The 19932-nt window shown below is 38.1% G+C and overlaps 1 protein-coding gene and 1 long non-coding RNA gene across 4 annotated transcripts in view; both read left to right on the forward strand.

Moving 5' to 3' along the window:
- The window catches only part of lnx1 (ligand of numb-protein X 1), a 34420-nt gene extending 20017 nt beyond the window's left edge, over positions 1-14403 (forward strand). For 2 of the 3 annotated variants that reach the window (XM_077717643.1, XM_077717646.1), the window contains 9 exons: positions 1525-1778; positions 4321-4452; positions 7322-7530; positions 8443-8838; positions 9549-9683; positions 10068-10245; positions 12807-13053; positions 13593-13751; positions 13810-14403. In XM_077717643.1, the coding sequence (XP_077573769.1) occupies positions 1525-1778; positions 4321-4452; positions 7322-7530; positions 8443-8838; positions 9549-9683; positions 10068-10245; positions 12807-13053; positions 13593-13751; positions 13810-13945 (1846 nt within the window). In that variant the 3' untranslated portion in view covers positions 13946-14403. The remainder of the gene's footprint in view (positions 1-1524; positions 1779-4320; positions 4453-7321; positions 7531-8442; positions 8839-9548; positions 9684-10067; positions 10246-12806; positions 13054-13592; positions 13752-13809) is intronic. The other variant, XM_077717644.1, reaches the window with a different exon arrangement.
- Positions 14404-17593: 3190 nt separating this feature from the next.
- LOC144197209 (uncharacterized) lies at positions 17594-19932 on the forward strand. The gene is made up of 3 exons (XR_013326490.1): positions 17594-17703; positions 18720-18899; positions 19864-19932. It is a non-coding gene; the product is annotated as an uncharacterized LOC144197209 (long non-coding RNA).

Below are 19932 nucleotides of genomic sequence, written 5' to 3' on the forward strand. Positions count from 1 at the left end.
TATGTGCTTAAAGACTTTGTTTTTTGTTATTTCGAGCCGTCATGAAACCTTGAATCGCTGTTCAGTGTCACCTATCTATCTGTCAAGGAGAAGGCTTTTCCATTTAGAATCATTTGGCTGAATTCCCAAATAGGACTTGGCCCAAGAATACTGTTATGTTTGAAATTGCCATGTTATCTATTTTGGGAATGGATTCATGAGACGTTTTATTTTTTGTACGTCAGACTGTGAAAAATGTACACTAGTGTGTGAATTTGTCATTGGCTTTGCCTTTTAGGACAATATACTCGAGTGTGGCTTATAATCGAGTGGGACCTGTACTCAGATGCGACTTATAGTCAAGTGCGGCCCATACTTGACTGCGACTTATACTCGGGTGCGGCCCATACTTGAGTGCGACTTATACTCGGGTGCGGCCTATATTCAGGTGTGGCCTATACTCGAGTGCGAATTATCCTCAGGTGTGGCCTATAGTCGAGTACAACTTATAGCCTAGTGCGGCCTATACTCAAGTGCGACTTATACTCAGGTGCGCCCTATATTCGAGTGTAACTTATACTCTGTTGCGGCCTATATTCAGTGTGTCTTATACTCAGGTGCGGCCTATACTCAGGTGTGGCCTACACTCGTGTTGCCTATATTTCAGTGCGACTTATACTCAGGTGCGGCCTATATCGAGTATAAGTTGGACTCGAGTATAGACTGCACTCGAGTTACTTATACTCGAGTTACTTATACTCAAGTTACTTATACTCAAGTTACTTATACTCAAGTTACTTATACTCGAGTTAGTTATACTCGAGTTACTTATACTCGAGTGACTTATACTCAAGTTACTTATACTCGAGTTACTTATCCTCGAGTTACTTATCCTCGAGTTACTTATACTCGAGTTACTTATACTCGAGTTACTTATACTCGAGTTACTTATACTCAAGTTACTTATACTCAAGTTACTTATACTCAAGTTACTTATACTCAAGTTACTTATACTCAAGTTACTTATACTCAAGTGCGGCCTATACTCGAGTGCAATTTATACTCGATATAGGCCGCACCTGAGTATAAGTCGCACTCAATTATAGGCCACACTTGCGTATAAGTTATAGTAATTTATAGTCTGAAAAATACAGTAATCAAAATGCGGGATTTTCCGCCCAACCAATTGAAATCCCTGGCTGCCATTAATAGCACAAAACATCTATTCCATCTGAAGTAAACGTGCTAGCAAGGAATAAACCAAAGCAATTTAGAACTCTTTGCAGTTGAATTTTCGTCAAGCTTTCAGTAAAAAAAAAATAATAATAATAATAATTTTCTATAATGGCGTGAAATGCAAAACAGGCACTTTAATCCCGCTCACTTGTTAATGCTGACCTTTTCAGGCTGCCTCATGAATGTGTTGACTTTTACTCCGAGCTGCTCGCTGCTTGCACGCATTCTTCATTCCAAAAACCTTCATAGAAATGCCGCCATTTTCCCACCACGCACTTGTCTCACACGTTTTTTTTTTGTACCCCGAAGGTGCAAAGGCGCGTCCCACTATGGATTGTCGGCGGACCGGAAACGGCGCTCACAGGAGGGTGAATGCACCGACAGCACGTCGGAGCTTACCATCGCCACGCTACCGGGCGATGGGCCCACCTCCGCCGCCGTGGCGCTGTTGTCGGACGAGGCCGGGCTGGTCAACCCGGCATTTGAAGGCGGTATGGAGGAACATAGCCAATCGGGAAGCACCGGCAGCTTGGCGGCCCGCTGCGGCAGCAAGAAGAGTGAGTGTGAGTTGATTAATGATTTTATCAAAAGGGCTCATTGGGTTGCCCTTGACGACGATAGAGGTCAAATTCATTTGGCCATCAACCTTATCTTTCAAAATGGATTGAACCTCTATCCCTGTCAATGGCATGTCCTGAGTTAAGAATGTACAGTGTTCCCTCGGTACTTCGCGCTTCAGCTATGGCGGACTCAGAGCTTCGCGGATATTTTTCAGGGAAAAAAATTAATAAAACATTTAAAGATATTAAGTTAAAATTATAAATTACATCATTTTACCAGAGGTGGAAACAAAATATTCAATAAGAATTAGTAATTGCATCAAAAAAGGCCAAAGAAATGGTCAATAACATGGTGAGAGTTCAGGAATGGCATTGATGACGTCATGGCTGTTTACAGGCCCAAAAAACAATGTTCACAACTCCCAATAACGATGTTTCTTACGTGCAAAAAAAGTGCAGAAGATCCTCCATCTGGACTACTATGATGTTTTTGCTTGGTGGTGATTTTTTGCACGTGTTACACGTTTCTTAAAGCATTTTTGAAGGGGCACCCCTACTTCACGGAAATGCACTTATTGCGGGGGATCCCAATCCCCATTAACATTTAAAACAAAATTTTTTAAGATGCTTGAATGTGATTGGATAACCCAAAAAATATGCTTGATATTATAAAAATAATTTTGTTCATATATGGTTGGGAGCAATTCTTAGAATTTATATTATTTATTATTGTTTTTTTATTTATAAATATATGGAATATTTATAAAAACAAATTTCATAAAATTAAATGAACCATTGGACCATTTTAGATATAATATTTTGATTTTTTTTTTAATAAATGGATTAAAAGAAGTGGATTAAAAGCCCTGAATATTCAGTTTTTTATTTAACTAAAACAATGTCTATTTTAGCTTTTATATATTTTTTTAGATTTTACCAAATAAATTTTGAACCAAAAACAGAAAAAAATGATTAAAAATGACAATGATTGATCTAAAAGGGGGAAAATCAGGAAATTTAATATAAATCTATATTCTTCATTTAAATATAATCCTAAAAGAGAAAGTCGGCACTCATAATTGACTTTCCCGGGCCACACAAAATGATGCGGCGGGCCAGATTTAGCCCCTGGACCGCCACTTTGACACCCTTGCTCTAAAAAAATCTGAAAATAGGAACCCAATCCGTGAATTTGAAGCAGAAAAATACATATTTTTGTCCAAAAAAATGGACTTTTGGCAACGTCAATGGCATCCAATGAGTTAAAAGTCCATCAACCATTGCTTCATCAAGACATTATGCAGTCAAGGAGAAATGCAAGTTGATGGAGTTTAAATATAGCCGATGCTAACGTGCCTTTAAAAGTGCCAACATCTCCCACCTGGACGCAATGAAACATCTCAGCCAATTGCGCCAACGTTCTGTCATCGGGGGAGTCCAAATGACGTCGCAAAGCACTTTGGGTCGCGGGTCTTCGGCACCCCGCGCGTCACCAACGCTGAGCAAGCTGTCACGGCCAGAAGCCACGGCGGCTTTTAAAGAATAATGCGCTTGTCATGACGCATCGCATCGCGGAGGGAAGTAGCCGTGTCCAAATGGCTGACGTTTTGGGCTTGAAAACTTGCAAATATATCCACTATTTTTCCTCAAAGTTGAGCTAAAACTTGAGTAAAATTATAATACACATTACTTTGTGTTTTCAAAATTCTGACTGGGATTCCTGTCTATTAATTGAATGTAATGCCTTTATTGCCATTATACAAGTATAATGAGATTTAAAGTTTTGATATCAACAATGAACAAATTAACAGATGAATAGATAAGTGATTAACATAATAAATTAGTAGTAGTTAACCCAATATAGGAATCTCATAAGGCACAGGTGTCAAAGTGGCGGTCCGGGGGCCAAATGTGGTCCGCTGCATCATTTTGTGTGGCCCGGGAAAGTTAATCATGAGTGCAGACTTTCTGTTTTAGGAATAAATTAAAATGAAGAGTATAGATGTATATTATATTTCCTGATTTTACCCCTTTTAAATCAATCATTGTCATTTTTTTAATCCATGTTTTTCTTTGATTTTAGTTCAAAAATCATTTTGTAAAATCTAAAAATATCGATTATAATTATAAATGGATTAAAATAACTGGATTAAGATCCAGGGAATACACAGTTTTTTGTAGAACTTAAACATTTTTAATTTTAGCTTTTTTATCTATATTTTTAGATTTTACAAAATGATTTTTGAACTAAAATCAGAAAAAAACGGATTTAAAAATGGCAATTATTGATTTAAAAGGGGGAAAATCATGAAATTTAATATACATCTATACTCTTCATTTGAATTTGATCCTAAATCAGAAAGACGGCCATATTTGCTCCCTTGGCTGCCCAAAAATAAAAATGAATGTTACTTGAAATGTTAACCAATCAGGTTCAAATAACGACTGCCCTTTCCAGACATGTCCAGACATGTTGACACCTCAGGCATTTGTGTGTGTGTATAAAGCACTGCTCCCAGATTCAACCTTATTTTCCTTTTTCCAGTGCGAAGCCGGTCTTTCCGGAGGCTCAACCGAGCGTTCAGCGTGCTACGAAGAACCAAAAGCGGCACAGCCTTCCACCATGAGACCTCGGAGGAGCGAGACAATGCCAGAAATTCCAGCGTGCCGCAAGGAGGTATAGAGCATACTTGAGTTCTTTTTTTTTTGGCTTTGATTTTGGCATTTTTGGGAGTTTTTACCCAAAATCGCTTGATTGGTTGTGTTTATCTACATGAGACCTGTGATTGGCTGTCCACTGGGATAGGCTCTAGGATCCAGCAGTATGGAAAACGAATGAAAATGTATATATATATTTGAAATGCAGCCAGTTTGAGGAAAAGTGGGAAACAGAATAGAGTAATAGGAGTCACTCATCCAATTAATGGCAATAAATGTCCATTATTTTTGGAATTAGGGCGATCGGGAAGTGAATGATCAGCTTCAATGACTCAAGAGTTGAAGTTCCGCCACCTGAGCGACTTCCATTGAGCAGTTCAATTACATTTCCATCAACGCAACTGAAACGGCAACTGAGCTGCACCCAAATGGCGCCCAGAGGGCTTAACTGCCTCATCTGCACTTTAGCGTTCCCTAAAGAGCACATCCACGTGTATTCGCCACGTCCCCTCAGCCCCGAAACAAGGACGTCGACACGACTCCCAGCCCGAGCAGATGTTCATTTTTAATAATTCACATCCACATTGCATAAGACCCGCATCGCGAGAGAGGCCTCCCATCCATTTGAACGGCTCCGATCCATTCGAACGGCTCCCATCCATTTGAACGGCTCCCATCTATTTGAATGCCTACCATCCATTCGAACGGCTCCGATCCATTCGAACGGCTCCCATCCATTCGAACGGCTCCCATCTATTTGAACGGCTACCATCCATTTGAACGGCTCCGATCCATTCGAACGGCTCCGATTCATTCGAACGGCTCCCATCCATTCGAACGGCTCCCATCTATTTGAACGGCCACATCCATTCGAACGGCTCCCATCTATTTGAACGGCCCCATCCATTCGAACGGCTCCGATCCATTCGAACGGCTACCATCCATTTGAACGACTCCCATCCATTCGAACGGCTCCCATCCATTCGAACGACTCCCATCCATTCGAACGGCTCCCATCCATTTGAACGGCTCTCGTCCATTTAAACGGCTCCCATCCATTCGAACGGCTCCGATCCATTCGAACGGCTCCGATCCATTCGAACGGCTCCGATCCATTCGAACGGCTCCCATCCATTCGAACGGCTCCCATCCATTCGAACGGCTCCCATCCCTTCGAACGGCTCCCATCCATTCGAACGACTCCCATCCATTTAAAAGGCTCCCATCCATATGACCGTTCACATGGATGGGACCCGTTCAAATGGATGGGAGCAATTTTAAGTAAATGGGCTCCCATCCCTCCCATTCCAAAGAGATTGGACCTCAACAACAGCACCCACTGAATGGAGAAACCCGGCGACTCTTTTAAACAGTCCCCTTTTGATATGCGCACCCTGGCGCTGTCAATTCAGAAAGAAGGAATGACAAACGAGCAGCGAATGAATTGTCAGCGGAGGCCGCCATTAAACATTCATAGGGAGAACGAAAAAGGAGACAAGCAGAAACACAAGAGAGATAACAGGAGTGTGAGAGATGAGCGCAGCAGCCTTACATAATCGCAGCCAAGATACGGTACGTGCTCCCCCTTTGCGAGCCTCCTTCTCCAAGCCGTGGCAAAATATTGACTCTGGAACGGAGAAAGTGGAAAGGAAAAGACATTTTTCATCTCCGGTCGGCAAAATAAAAATACGTATACATCATTTCTGCCGGAGCCGCCGGCCAAAAGTGGTCTCCGTCACGCCAGGATGTGACAGCTGGAGAAAAGGAACTATTTAGTTTCGGGCAACAGCCATTGTTAGTTTTTTTTTTCCTGGGAAAAGTCGATAAAAAGTTGTTGTTTTTTAAGGTACCATAGTTATAATCAGTATATATGTATATGTATATGTATATGTATATGTATATGTATATGTATATGTATATGTATATGTATATGTATATGTATATGTATATGTATATGTATATGTATGTGTATGTGTATATGTATAATTATGTGTATATGTATATGTACATGTAAATGTATAATTATATGTACATGTATATGTATATGTATATGTATATGTATATGTATATGTATATTTATATGTATATGTATACGTATACGTACATGTACATGTAAAATACTACTCAATATGGTTTCAAAAATGTACTAATGTCATTTTTTTCTTTCTCTTTAGCATATAATAGAAAAGTAGATCATCAAATGTTACTCTTTTCTTTTTAAGTCTAAAACCACCCCATCCAACATTTCTATTTTTAGGATATTGTGATATAACAGTTGACATTTCATTGAAACAGCACCAGCAGTTATCTTATTTCTTTTAGAAAGAACAATATCAAACGTTTTTTATCTTTAGAGGGAAGCAAAATGTGCTCTTTTTTTTAAGAAAATATGACATTAATAGCCATTAATCTTATATCACTGTCCTAAAAAAAAAAATATATATATCACCCAACTTTGTCTTTTCAAAGAACCAATCACATCACAAGCTGTCATTCTAATCCCTTCCAATCAGAATTTGAGCTACCCTTCATTTATTTTCAGAGTACATGTGCGAAACAGTATGACTCCCCACTGAGAAATGCTTAACAGATTCCCAATTTCTTAAGAAACGCATCCAAAATGACAAAAAAAAAATTGAATCAAAGCTACCCAACACTTTGTTGTCCCCCCCCCCCCCCCCCCAACAAAAATGGCGTGTAAAAGCCACGGAGATTTAAACTTAAGCACATTGCACCCAGATGTATGTGACTAATCGCACAAACACGATGACAATCAGCGCGTTTTTCATTTTTCTTGGCTCACGGCACCCCCGTTTTGGGTCACCTGAGGGAGACCAGGCAGCCATTTTTTCCAAATGTAACTCCAACTTTATCCTCTTCGTTTTCAGTGTTGGCTCTACCGCAACTGCACCACCTGATCCCCGACGGGGAAGTGACCAGCATCAAAATCACGCGGGCGGAGCCGGCCGAACCGCTCGCCATCAGCGTCGTCGGTGGCAACGAGACGCCGCTGGTCCGCATCCTCATCCAGGACATCTACCGGGAAGGGGTGATCGCCCGAGACGGGCGCCTACTTCCCGGGGACGTCATCCTCAAGGTATACATACCCCTGCCATTGTTTGCACTGAAAATGCGGCTTATTTTTTGTATCGGTTATCCTCGCGAGGGGTGCTGGAGCCCATCCCAACCCACTTTCCCAAAAAACGCCAGGCTGGTGGAAGACTGGAAATCACAGGTGTCCAAGTGGCGGCCCGGGGGCCAAATCTGGCCCGCCGCATCATTTTGTGCGGTCCGAGAAAGTAAATGATGAGGGCCGACTTTCTGTTTTAGGATCAAATTCAAATGAAGAGTATAGATGTATATTACATTTCCGGATTTTCCCCCTTTTAAATTAATAATTGTAATTTTTTTAATCATTTTTTTCTGTTTTTAGTTCAAAAATCATTTTGTAAAGTCTAAAAATAGATTTAAAAAAGCTCAAATAAGCATTGTTTTAGATCTATAAAAACTGAATATTCAGGGCTTATATTCCAGTTTTTTTAATCTATTTATAATAAAAAAAATCGAAATATTATATCTAAAATGGTCCCACATAAAATCAAGTTGACATTAATGCAGCCTGCAAATCAACCCGAGTCTGACACCCTTGAAATATCCTATGCTGAAAAAAAATGTATTAAAAAATGAAAATTATTGATTTAAAATGCGTAAAAAAATCATAAAATTTAATATACATCTATACTCTTCATTTGAATTTGATCCTAAAACAAGAAGTCGACACTCATCCTTTACTTTCCCGGGCCACACAAAACGATGCGGCGGGCCAGATTTAGCCCCCGGGCCGCACCTTTATCACATGTAGGCTAGTTGAACACTCTAAATTACCCCCAGGGCTAAGTGTGTGCGTGAATGGTGGTTGTCCTTTATGCTAGTTGGTCTAAGCTCCAGTAACCCTTCATAAATCGAACAAAATAGAAATAAAAGTACTGTATATTGTGACATTTATCAGGTGAACGGCATCGACATCAGCAACGTGTCCCATTGCTACGCGGTAGCCACCCTCAAGCAACCGTGCCAGCTGCTGCGCCTCACCATCCTCCGAGAGCAGCGCCATCGCTACCGCCACCCGCACGTGGCCGGGGGCCCAGCACCCTACGGCCCGCCACATCACCACCGCTTCCGGGACGACAGCGTCCACGTGGTCCTGAGCAAAAGCACGCCCGATGAACAGCTGGGCATCAAGTTGGTGCGCCGGCCCGAGGAACCCGGCCTTTACATCTTTGACCTGCTAGAAGGCGGTATGGCGGCTCGGGACGGACAACTGTGGGTCGGAGACCGCGTGCTCGCCATTAACGGGCACGATTTGCGCTATGGAGCTCCTGAACACGCCGCTCTGCTAATACAGGTTAGCATGCCGTGTTTACCAACGTTTTTTTGAGCTACCGCACACTTTTTGCATTGAAATCTGAAAATCTTGTCATTTAAACGATATTATTAACTATATTATATTTACAATAGTCATTCAAATCAATGTTTTATCAGCAGGAATCACATAAACCTCCAAAATTATTCCAAAATCAAGTTTTTCCAGACTAATTTAATGTTATAAATAGTTGACCATGAACAACGTATTGTTTTGAGTGATGCAAAAATACGTAGTGTTTTTAATCGCATCATTTTAGGACAAAATATTACGGAAATCTCCTAAAATTACGCTAAAAACTACTACTATACATATATACATACTTTACATATATACATATATACATACTATACATATATACACACTATACATATATACATATATACATACTATACTTATATACATACTATACATATATACATACTATACTTATATACATACTATACATATATACATACTATACATATATACACACTATACATATATACATATATACATACTATACTTATATACATACTATACATATATACATACTATACATATATACAATACATACTATACATATATACATACCTATTTCTAATGAACTGGGCATCATTTGTTGTCAATGGTCTCCATTCTACTGAAAGTGCATTGGTTTAATAATTCCAGATCATTTGAAGTGTCAAACTTTGCTCATTTGAATCATTCAGGCGAGCGAGGAGGGCGTCCACTTTGTAGTGTCTCGTCAGATCTGCTTGCCAACGCCGGACATCCTCCAAGAAGCTCCCTGGGCCATGGATGGCCCCCCGCCGTATTCCCCCGTGGACATTGAGCAGACACTGCTGGTCAGTATGCACAAAAACACATTTTTTTATGTGAATAGGGTGAAACAGTGCAAAGTGGTTGGCCTTGGGCTCACAATTCCCGGCTCTAGAGTTCAATCTCAGGTCCACACCTTCCTGTGTGGAGTTTGCATATTCCCCATGAGCTCGTGTGGGTTTTCCCCGGGTAATTCAGGTTTCTCCCGCATCCCCAAAAATTGTAACATAGGCTAATTCTGAGCTGAATTGCTGCTAGGTATGTTGTTTTTTCGTGCCCTGCGATTGGCTGGCCACCAAATTTAAGCTCCAGCACCCTCTGTGACCCTTGTGAGGATAAGCAGTATGGAAAATCAATGAAATAATGTGGATAAGATAAAATATGTTGATAGAATATGTTTGTGATGGTAGGACTCGTGCCAGAAACCGGCCTGCTACGAGAAGACGGTGACGCTCAGTAAGGAGCCGTACGATTCGCTAGGAATGGCGGTGGCCGGCGGCATGTCCAGTCGCGGGTGGGACCTGCCCATATATGTCACCAACGTGGATCCCGATGGTGTGGTGGGCCAGGAGGGCTCCATACGCAAAGGTAAGCTTTTAATTTGAAAATTATTATTGTTATAGTATAATGGGATTTAAAAACAACAATAAACAAATGAACAGATAGAAAAAAAAGTAATTAACATAATAAATGAGTAGTAGTTCACCCAATATAGGAATCTCATAAGGCACAGGTGTCAAAGTGGAGGTCCGGGGGCCAAATTTGGCCCGCTGCATCATTTTGTGTGGCCCGAGAAAGTAAATCATGAGTGCCGACTTTCTTTTTTACATCAAATTAAAATGAAGATTATAGATTTATATTAAATTTCCTGATTTTCCCCCTTTTAAATCAATATTTCTAATTTTTTAATCATTTTTTTCCTTTTTTTTAGTTCAAAAATCATTTTGTAAAATGTAAAAATATATTTAAAAAAATATAAAATACACATGGTTTTATATCTACAAAAAATCGGAATATTCAGTGCTTTTAATCCAGTTATTAAAAAAAATCTAAATATTATATCTAAAATCGAGTTAACATTGCCATAAAATATTCTAATTGTCAAATTCAGATTGTTAGACTTTGTGAAATACATCAAATAAATTCTACAGTCAAGGGTTCAATTCCAGGTTTGGGGAATTTTCATGTTCTGGCCAATGTTTTCATACAAAAACAACAACAATAACAAAAATAGCTTGACATTTACAATTCCTTTATGCCTAAACCCTGTGGTTAAAAAAGTTCAAAGGTCACCGAACCAATCACTCAATGAGTACTAAACAAAGTACGCATCGTGTTAAATACAACTGAAGTACTTTGTGATGAATACTAAAGCACATTTGCAATTGATGTTGTGCGGCAAGCAGGCGGGCCTCGCCGATGGATTTGCGCCGTCTGCTGATTGACGAACACATGTTTTAATTATTGGAGTTAATCGTGCGGTGGCGGCGGTTCAGCGCTTTGCAAATTGTCTCCAACCCGGAGAAAACACAGAGGGGATTGGCCAGGGCCGGTGTTTTATGTCATGGCAACATTCGAGAGGGAGATTGTGCTGACTGGGCTTTCTTCAATGCATATTAAGCATGTCATTGACCCTCCGTGTGAATCTCTTTTATGGGATTATGAAGGCTGAGTGCTTTACAATGCCGCAACGTGCCAGATTGTTGCTCTTTCATCATCCTCTTATGTGTGTTTTAAACCATCTGACTACCATATTTTCCGCACTATGAGGTGCAACAAAAAACACTGAAAAGCTGGTAGTTCGCTTTATAATCCGGTCCGCTTTATATATGGATCAATATTTAAGTTTTTTCATTGGATGAAATTCCCTTTAGCACCACTCCATCACTACTACTACACCTCCAACTAGTGGATTACTGTATAGCTCTATCTAGTGGATCTTTTACACAGCCCACTAATACTACTAGTACTACAACAACAACAACTTCTACTACTATTACAACAACAGCAACTTCTACTACTATTACTACAACAACAATTTCTACTACTATTACTACAACAACAACTTCTACTACTATTACTACAACAACAACTTCTACTACTATTACTACAACAACAACTTCTACTATTACTACAATAACACCTTCTACTATTACTACAACAACAACTTCTACTATTACTACTACAAAGACTACTACAACAACTGCTACTATTATCGCAACAACTAATACTACTTTTACTACTTCTACAACAACAACTAATACTACTTTTACTACTTCTACAACAACAACTAATACTACTTTTACTACTTCTACAACAACAACTAATACTACTTTTACTACTTCTACAACAACAACTACTACAACAACTGCTACTACTATCGCAACAACTACTACTACTATTACTACTACAAAGACTACTACAACAACTGCTACTATTATCGCAACAACTAATACTACTTTTACTACTTCTACAACAACAACTACTACAACAACTGCTACTACTATCGCAACAACTACTACTACTATTACTACTTCTACAACATCAACAACAACTACTAATACTACTACTACTACTCCAACTACTACTACTATAACTACTACTACTACTACTACAACTACCAATGCTACTACAACAACGACAGCTACTACTACAACTAGTACTACTATCACTACTACAACAACAGCTACTACTACTATTACTACTTCTACAGCAACTACTACTACTACAGCAACAACAACCCCTACTACTTCTACAACAACTACCACTACTACAACAACTACTACAACTACTAATACAACCACTATTACTACTACTATAGTGGATGTATAACACTATCCCCAGCTACTACTACTACTACCACCACCACTACTACTACTGCGTTTTATAATCCGATGCACCTTATATATGAAACACATTTTAAGATAAGCCACTCATTGACGGTTTATAGTTCTAAATATATGATACTTTTGAGACTTCTTTCTCTCTCAAACGGCTCCATTTGATGTAGAGCACAACAGGAGGCTCGATCCATATTCATGAATATTTGCATATGCACACGCGGCAACAATGTCAAAGGACCTTTTGCTCTTTTGTCAAGAGCACAGGTGGCGCTTTGGTCTCACCTTCGCCTCGGTTTCTCTCCGCAGGCGACATATTGCTCAACGTGAACGGCGTAGATCTGACAGGGGTGACGCGGAGCGAGGCCGTGGCCAACTTGAAGAACACATCGTCGCCGGTAGTGCTCAAAGTCCTGGAGATGCGACCTCCCGATGAGAGTCCGCCAGAGGGCGAGCCGCCACCCTGCCTGGCTTCCTCGCCCGACGGAAGCGCCAAGAACTCGCCCTCTAATAACGACTACTCCCCGCTGTGGGTGTCGTGGCTGCAGCTGCCCAGGTTTGTTTTGGTGGGCTTTCAAAAAGATGTCAACACGGTCGCTAATTTTCAAAAAATTTAAAGAAAACATGAACATATTTCTCTTTAAATTTGGGCTGAAATCTAATCTGATAATCACTGTTTAAAAAAAGATATATGTTGAAAGAATTAACTAACAAATTTAGCAAAATGTGACTGAAAATTTAGGGCAAAAAAAGAGAAAAAACTGAAAATCAATAAACAAATGAATAAGAAGGAACTACAAAAAATATTTTTAATTGTTTTGCTAGTTTATGATTTATGTTTCCAAGTGTTATCATCATTCAACATTTTTTTGCAAATTTTCAACATAATGACAAAGCAGAGATTTACCGTATTTATTTTTTTCACGTAAAACCGAACCAAAAACATACGCAAAAAATAAATCTCAAACTAACCCCATCGACTTACATCTCAAATTAAAGGCAACGACGAAGCCTGTCTATCCGTACCATCAGTATCCCAAAAAGTCCTTTCCCAAGAGACAAATGTCCCCAAAAAGTCCATTCTCAAACCCACAGGCACCTGTACAGCTGCAAGGACATCGTACTGCGACGGAGCATGTCCGGCAGCTTGGGCTTCAGCATCGTCGGCGGCCAGGAAGAGGTCAACTGCAACCAGTGCTTTTTTATACGCTCCATCGTCAAGGGCACGCCGGCCTACAATGACGGCGGGATAAGGTAAGACGCCGTTCGGTTTTAGATTTGTCCGCTGTGTTATTTACTCGCCATTCGGTAGGTGCGGTGACATTTTACTGGAGGTGAATGGAAAGAGCACATGGGGAATGACCCACATGGCGTTGGTACGTCTCCTCAAGGAGCTTCGGGGAAGGATTACGTTGACCATTGTGTCCTGGCCTGGAAGCCTGATGTAGAACAGCTACCTGGACTTTGGAATGGCGCCCCCTTGAGACTCGGACATGTTTGTCTTTGGGGAAAATGGACACGGAACCTTCAAAGGTACCCATGTTGTAAATATCGGATGTGTATATATATATATATAAAAAAAATACTGATTGAAGCACTTGTACTAAATCTGTTTATCATACAACACGTTGCCAAGTAGTCGTCTGTGTGGTTTGACTTATTTCTTTCAGATTTCAAGACGAAAATGTGTTCATAAGATGTTACAAGGTACTATTTAAATAATGAGGTGACTTTGTGGAGGCCTTACTCATTTTCTTACTTTGAAGAGAAAAATTCAATCGGTTGCTGTGTACCCGTTTGGCGGTTTGTTTATGTACGCTTCGGCCCGTGTTGTCGTATATCTGATATCGGTACACTTGGTTCAGTGGTCAATAAAAGTCTTGGGGGAATAAAAAAAAGTGGCACTTGGTGGTTTTATTTTGAATTTGTTGCACTTTTTTTTCAAATCAGTTTCAGCACATTTCAATGTCGCTTATTTTATTTGGGAACATTTTTCTTTTTGCTGCTTCATTGTTTTGTCATTTTGTATTTTCTCATGTTTCATGTTATATTTCCAGCAAAAGATCCCGCTTGTGAAAATCATTTCATCTCCAAACTGGATCAAACATCATGAATTTTCAAGCACAGGTAATCATTTTATCATTCAGTGTGACTTTTTCATTCACTCATTTGTAGCAATTGGAACATGAAAGGCTAATAATACCATATTTTCATGTCCATAGAATGTACAGTATATGTCTGTATTCTCAACATCTTGCTACTGCGACAGTGAATTTCCCAAATATGGGATGAATGAATTAATCTAATGTAAAATAATGTAATATAATGTAATCTAAATTAATCTAATTCAATATAATGTGATATACTGTTATATAATGTAATTTAATCTAATATAATGTAATGTAATATAATCCAATATAATCTAATATAATGTAATCTAACATAATACAATCTAATGTAATCTAATCTAATGTAATCTAATGAAATATAATCTAATGTAATATAATGTAATTAGATGTAATCTAATGTAATCTAATGTAATCCAATCTAATGTAATCTAATGTAATATAATCCAATGTAATCTAATGTAATCTAATGTAATCTAATGTAATCTAATCTAATGTAATCTAATCTAATGTAATCTAATGTAATGTAATCTAAAGTAATCTAATGTAATCTAATCTAATGTAATCTAATCTAATGTAATCTAATCTAATGTAATCTAATGTAATCTAATCTAATGTAATCTAATCTAATGTGATCTAATGTAATCTAATCTAATGTAATCTAATCTAATGTGATCTAATGTAATCTAATGTAATCTAATCTAATGTAATCTAATCTAATGTAATCTAATCTAATGTAATCTAATCTAATGTAATCTAATCTAATGTAATCTAATCTAATGTAATCTAATGTAATTAAATTTAATCTAATGTAATTTAATCTAATGTAATGTAATCTAATCTAATGTAATGTAATCTAATGTAATGTAATCTAATCTAATTTTATCTAATGTAATCTAATCTAATGTATTCTTATATAATGTAATCTAATCTAATGTATTCTAATATAATGTAATCTATTCTAATGCAATGTAATTTAATCTAATGTAATTACGGACCACTTCCCTCAACGTACAAACACCACTGTCTTTGTAGTTCATTTCCATGTGGTATTCCATGTATGTCCTTTTAGCCTTTAAGTCTTTTTAGCCAGTCTCCCTGTACCCTACATGATGGAATTGTGGGGAAGCATTTCCCGGAGGCACCTATGTCCACTTCACTCTTATCATGGCGGCCAGATGACAAATATATACACAGTGGGCTCACGTGAGAGGACGCAGTGACATTTTGCTGCCACCGAACAATTCTCACAGCAACACCAACTTTGAATGTAAAAGAAGGTAAGATTGTCATTCCATTTGAATCTTCTAACACTATTTTATTGCAAATTGGATATTTTGTCAGGGTATGTTTTTTTCTAGGTATGTTTTTTTTTAATGATTTTAACATTCTATCAAAATGTAAAGTCAGAATTTTTTCCAATCTTGATGATATTCTCCAAATTCTCACATCATTTTTAACATTGTAATAATGTCCTTAACATCTTAGCCATCTTTTTTTCAATGGCTCTAATCTTCTATATTTTGAGCTTCTTGGGTTTTTTTTGAAGGAAATGGGTGCTCACAATCCCATGTGGCTGTCTCAGGAGGTTAACAAGAAGCCGTTCCCCTTGTCAAACATTAAATATGAATTATGAATTGCAGTTATGCGCCAAAGGAAACCTGCTACTCTTCTTATTATCCCGGTGGGAGAAGTTGAGTAGAAGCAGCCATGATGGGGGGGTTAAGAAAGGTGGGCCTGAGATGTTACACACGTGTGTGTCAGAAGGTAAAAAAGGAAGTGATTCATATAAGATTATAAAGTCCTTGTCGGATACGAGGCCTTGGCTGGAGGGAAGGAAAATACGCCAAGAAATCCATGAAGAAATCCAGCGTTTCAAGGGCAACAAATGCGGCTTTTCTTTATTCGGGAATGTTCTGACGGGTTTTTTTGTGGGGAGACCTTGACCGTGGGTAAATCGTAATTTGGGATGGAAGACAGCTAAGGAAGAGGAACGGATAAATCGCTGATAAAACCAAAATCGGGACATGTAAACGATAGAATTCGCCTTATTTGGAGTTTTGTAGTGATGTGGTTTGACTGGGGAGTGTAAACAGGAGAAGATTCAAGTTTTAACTTTGCTTGTTTATGTTTAGACCACCCTTGAAGTCGGTTTTTTTAGATGCTTTAGGGGTTAGGTGTCAAAGTGGCGGGGCGGGGGCTAAATCTGGTCCGTCGCATCATTTTGTGTGGCCCGGGGAAGTAAATCATGAGTGCCGACTTTGTGTTTTAGGATCAAATTAAAATGAGTATAGATGTATATTATATTTCCTGATGTTTCCCCTTTTAAATCAAAAATTGTATTTTTTAATTATTTTTTTCTGTTTTTAGTTCAAAAATGATTTGGTAAAATCTAAAAATATATATTAAAAAAAAGGTAAAATAAACATTTTTCTATAAAAAATGAACATTCAGAGCTGTGTTTTTAGTTAAAATAATTTTGTAAAATCTAAAAATATATATTTAAAAAAAAAAGAAAATTAACATTGTTTTAGATCTATAAAAAACTGAATATTTAGGGACTTCAAAAATCATTTGGTAAAATCTAAAAATATATATTTAAAAAAGCTAAAATAACCATTTTTCTATTAAAAAAAATGAACATTCAGGGCTATGTTTTTAGTTAAAATTCATTTTGTAAAATCTAAAAATATATATTTTAAATCCAGTTCATTTAATCCATTTATTTAAAAAAAATCTTAATATTATATCTAAAATGGCCCACATGAAATCAAGTTGACGTTAAAAGTCCTCAAATCTCGATTCCGCCGTAAAAATATCTCGTAAAAAGTCCGATTTTACATCTTACGCGGAGACTTTTGCTGACGTTTAACGCCGTCTGTGGAGCAGCTGCGAGACTCCACTAGTGAACCCGCCATTTTTTTTTGGTCCTGGTCCATCAACACACTCTATTCTGGGTTCATTCAATCCAGGCATGTTGGCAGACAGCCTCGATGTGGACACGTGGACGCAAGATTTGCAAGTAGAAGAAGAAGAACAATATGAGGAGGAGTGAAGGAAGAATAGTAGTGGCATCACAAGTGAGTTTTTCTGTTCTTACATTTACAAAGCTGCTCCCGTTTTGAGTTTGACTGAAGACAGGTGGGAAGGAAATGATAGACTTTCAAAAATGTATACTTCCTAGAATAACTTTCAATCGTCTCCTATAACACAGAGGCAAGAAATATGACTTTCTGGTGTAACTACATAAGGGGTGCCAGACTCGGGTTGGTTCAAGGGCCATGTTAACGTTAACTCGATTTCATGTGGGTCGGACCATTTTAGATATAATATTTAGATTTTTTTTGTTATAAATGGATTAAAAGAACTGGATTAAAAGCCCTGAATATTCTGTTTTTTATAGATCTAAAACAATGTTTATTTTAGCTTTTTTTATATATATTTTTTTAGATTTTATAAAATGATTTTTGAACTAAAAACAGGAAAAATTGATTAAAAAATGACAATTATTGATTCAAAATGCGGAAAATCAGGAAATTTAATATACATCTATACTCTTAATTTGAATTTTATCCTAAAACAGAAAGTCGGCACTCATAATTTACTTTCCCGGGCCACACAAAAGGATGCATTGGGCCAGACTTGGCCCCCGGGCCGCCACTTTGACACACCACATCAAAAAGTTTTTGGGAGGAAAAATAACTAAACTTCGTACTTGTGACACCATAAACATCAATTTGTTACATAAAAAATGCCATAAAAAATGTACGACACTTATCTCAAAGCACGGGTGGCGAACAACAAGCTCTCGAGGCACACATGGCTCGTGGACAAAATGATAACTAATTATATTTAAAAAATAATATGGCATATTGACTTTTTTATGCTTTTTTTGGCATACTGCTTGGGCACCCTGTCCACTTTGGAGAAAAATATAGACTTTTAAACTAGTAAATATGTGCCACGTTGCATTTGTTCATTATGTTAGAAATTGGATGAGGTTGCCAGGTATGCTTATAGTTGCTCACAGGAGTTTTGCTACTATTTCCACCTTCTTCTATGGGTTAGAGTGGTCTCAATATGTCTTTCATTGAAGGAAACGCCAGAAGACAGACAGAGAGAGAGCCAACATAAGAACAGATGAATCCAAGACTCCAACAATGGCCTTCAAAGCTCTTCCGCTTTTGAAGTACCTGGCTCCAAGTCAAAGGCTCTCCGGCGGACTAGATTGATCGCCAATCAGCTACAAAAAAATACGCTTCGGAGTCAAACGCAGGTGATTTGAAGCCCCTCCCACGTAATGTTTTCCAGCACGTGTCAAAGTGAATCCTATTAAGTTCTTTTTTAGTTTTTGTGGGGCTCGAAGATGGCTTCCAAAAACAGAAAGTCATTCATCTTTGATATTTTTAGCCCTTCCAGGTTCTTCTTGAATCGTTCACCTACTATGACGATGCTCCGATGGGTCAAATGAGGGGAAGTGGGCGACCAATGTGCGTGACAAACACTCAGAAGAGATATTTATAGATTGTTCTTCCCTCCTTTCTAATGTCACCCACTCTCGTACGTCGTTTATAACTCCGCCCCCTAACATACTCACACATCTATACAGTATGTCGAGTTTGTTCGTGGTCTCTTCTCCTGCCATGACGAATGAAAGTGATTCTTACTATTTTTAGAGAAGAAACGTGGGGGTTTGCTGTTGTAATTTTTTGTTTTGAGTGCTGCATTTTTTAAACGTTTTAAGATATACTCTTGCAAGGCGCGTATTTTTATTTTATCTTTGATATTTAGGATAATTTGGGACCTGATGAGTGTTAAAATATAAAAAATATCTTTTTAGGTGATGTAGTTTCTGAGAAAAAATGATGTCCATATCATAAGTGTAGTCCAAATTTTAATATTGTAGTCTTGTGATCACCAGAAATGCTCCTAGGTTTTTAACTAGGTCTACATTGTCTTGTGTGTCTTGCTACTGCAACCAAGAAATTTCCCAATTACAGGATACAATCAAATTCTAATCTAATCTAAGATAGGAAGTTAACTTTGTCTACAAATATGGAATTTACATTAGACAAAGTTATAACATATTTTTAGACTGCTGCTTATAAAAGAATATAAATGTAAAAGAGTTAAAATTCCATCATTGGCGCTGAATATGTTGAAATGTCTTGGAAATGAAAACTGCCAATTTTCCATTACAATTGTGAATGTTTTTCTTGTGTTAATTTCTTTTTTTTTAGGCATTCCTGTCGCCAAAGGAGAGTCAGATTTTGTGGAATTGATGTCAACATTTTCTCAGATAATGTCGA

The sequence above is a fragment of the Stigmatopora nigra genome, chromosome 5 (assembly GCF_051989575.1).
Source record: "Stigmatopora nigra isolate UIUO_SnigA chromosome 5, RoL_Snig_1.1, whole genome shotgun sequence".
Lineage (NCBI taxonomy): Eukaryota > Metazoa > Chordata > Actinopteri > Syngnathiformes > Syngnathidae > Stigmatopora > Stigmatopora nigra.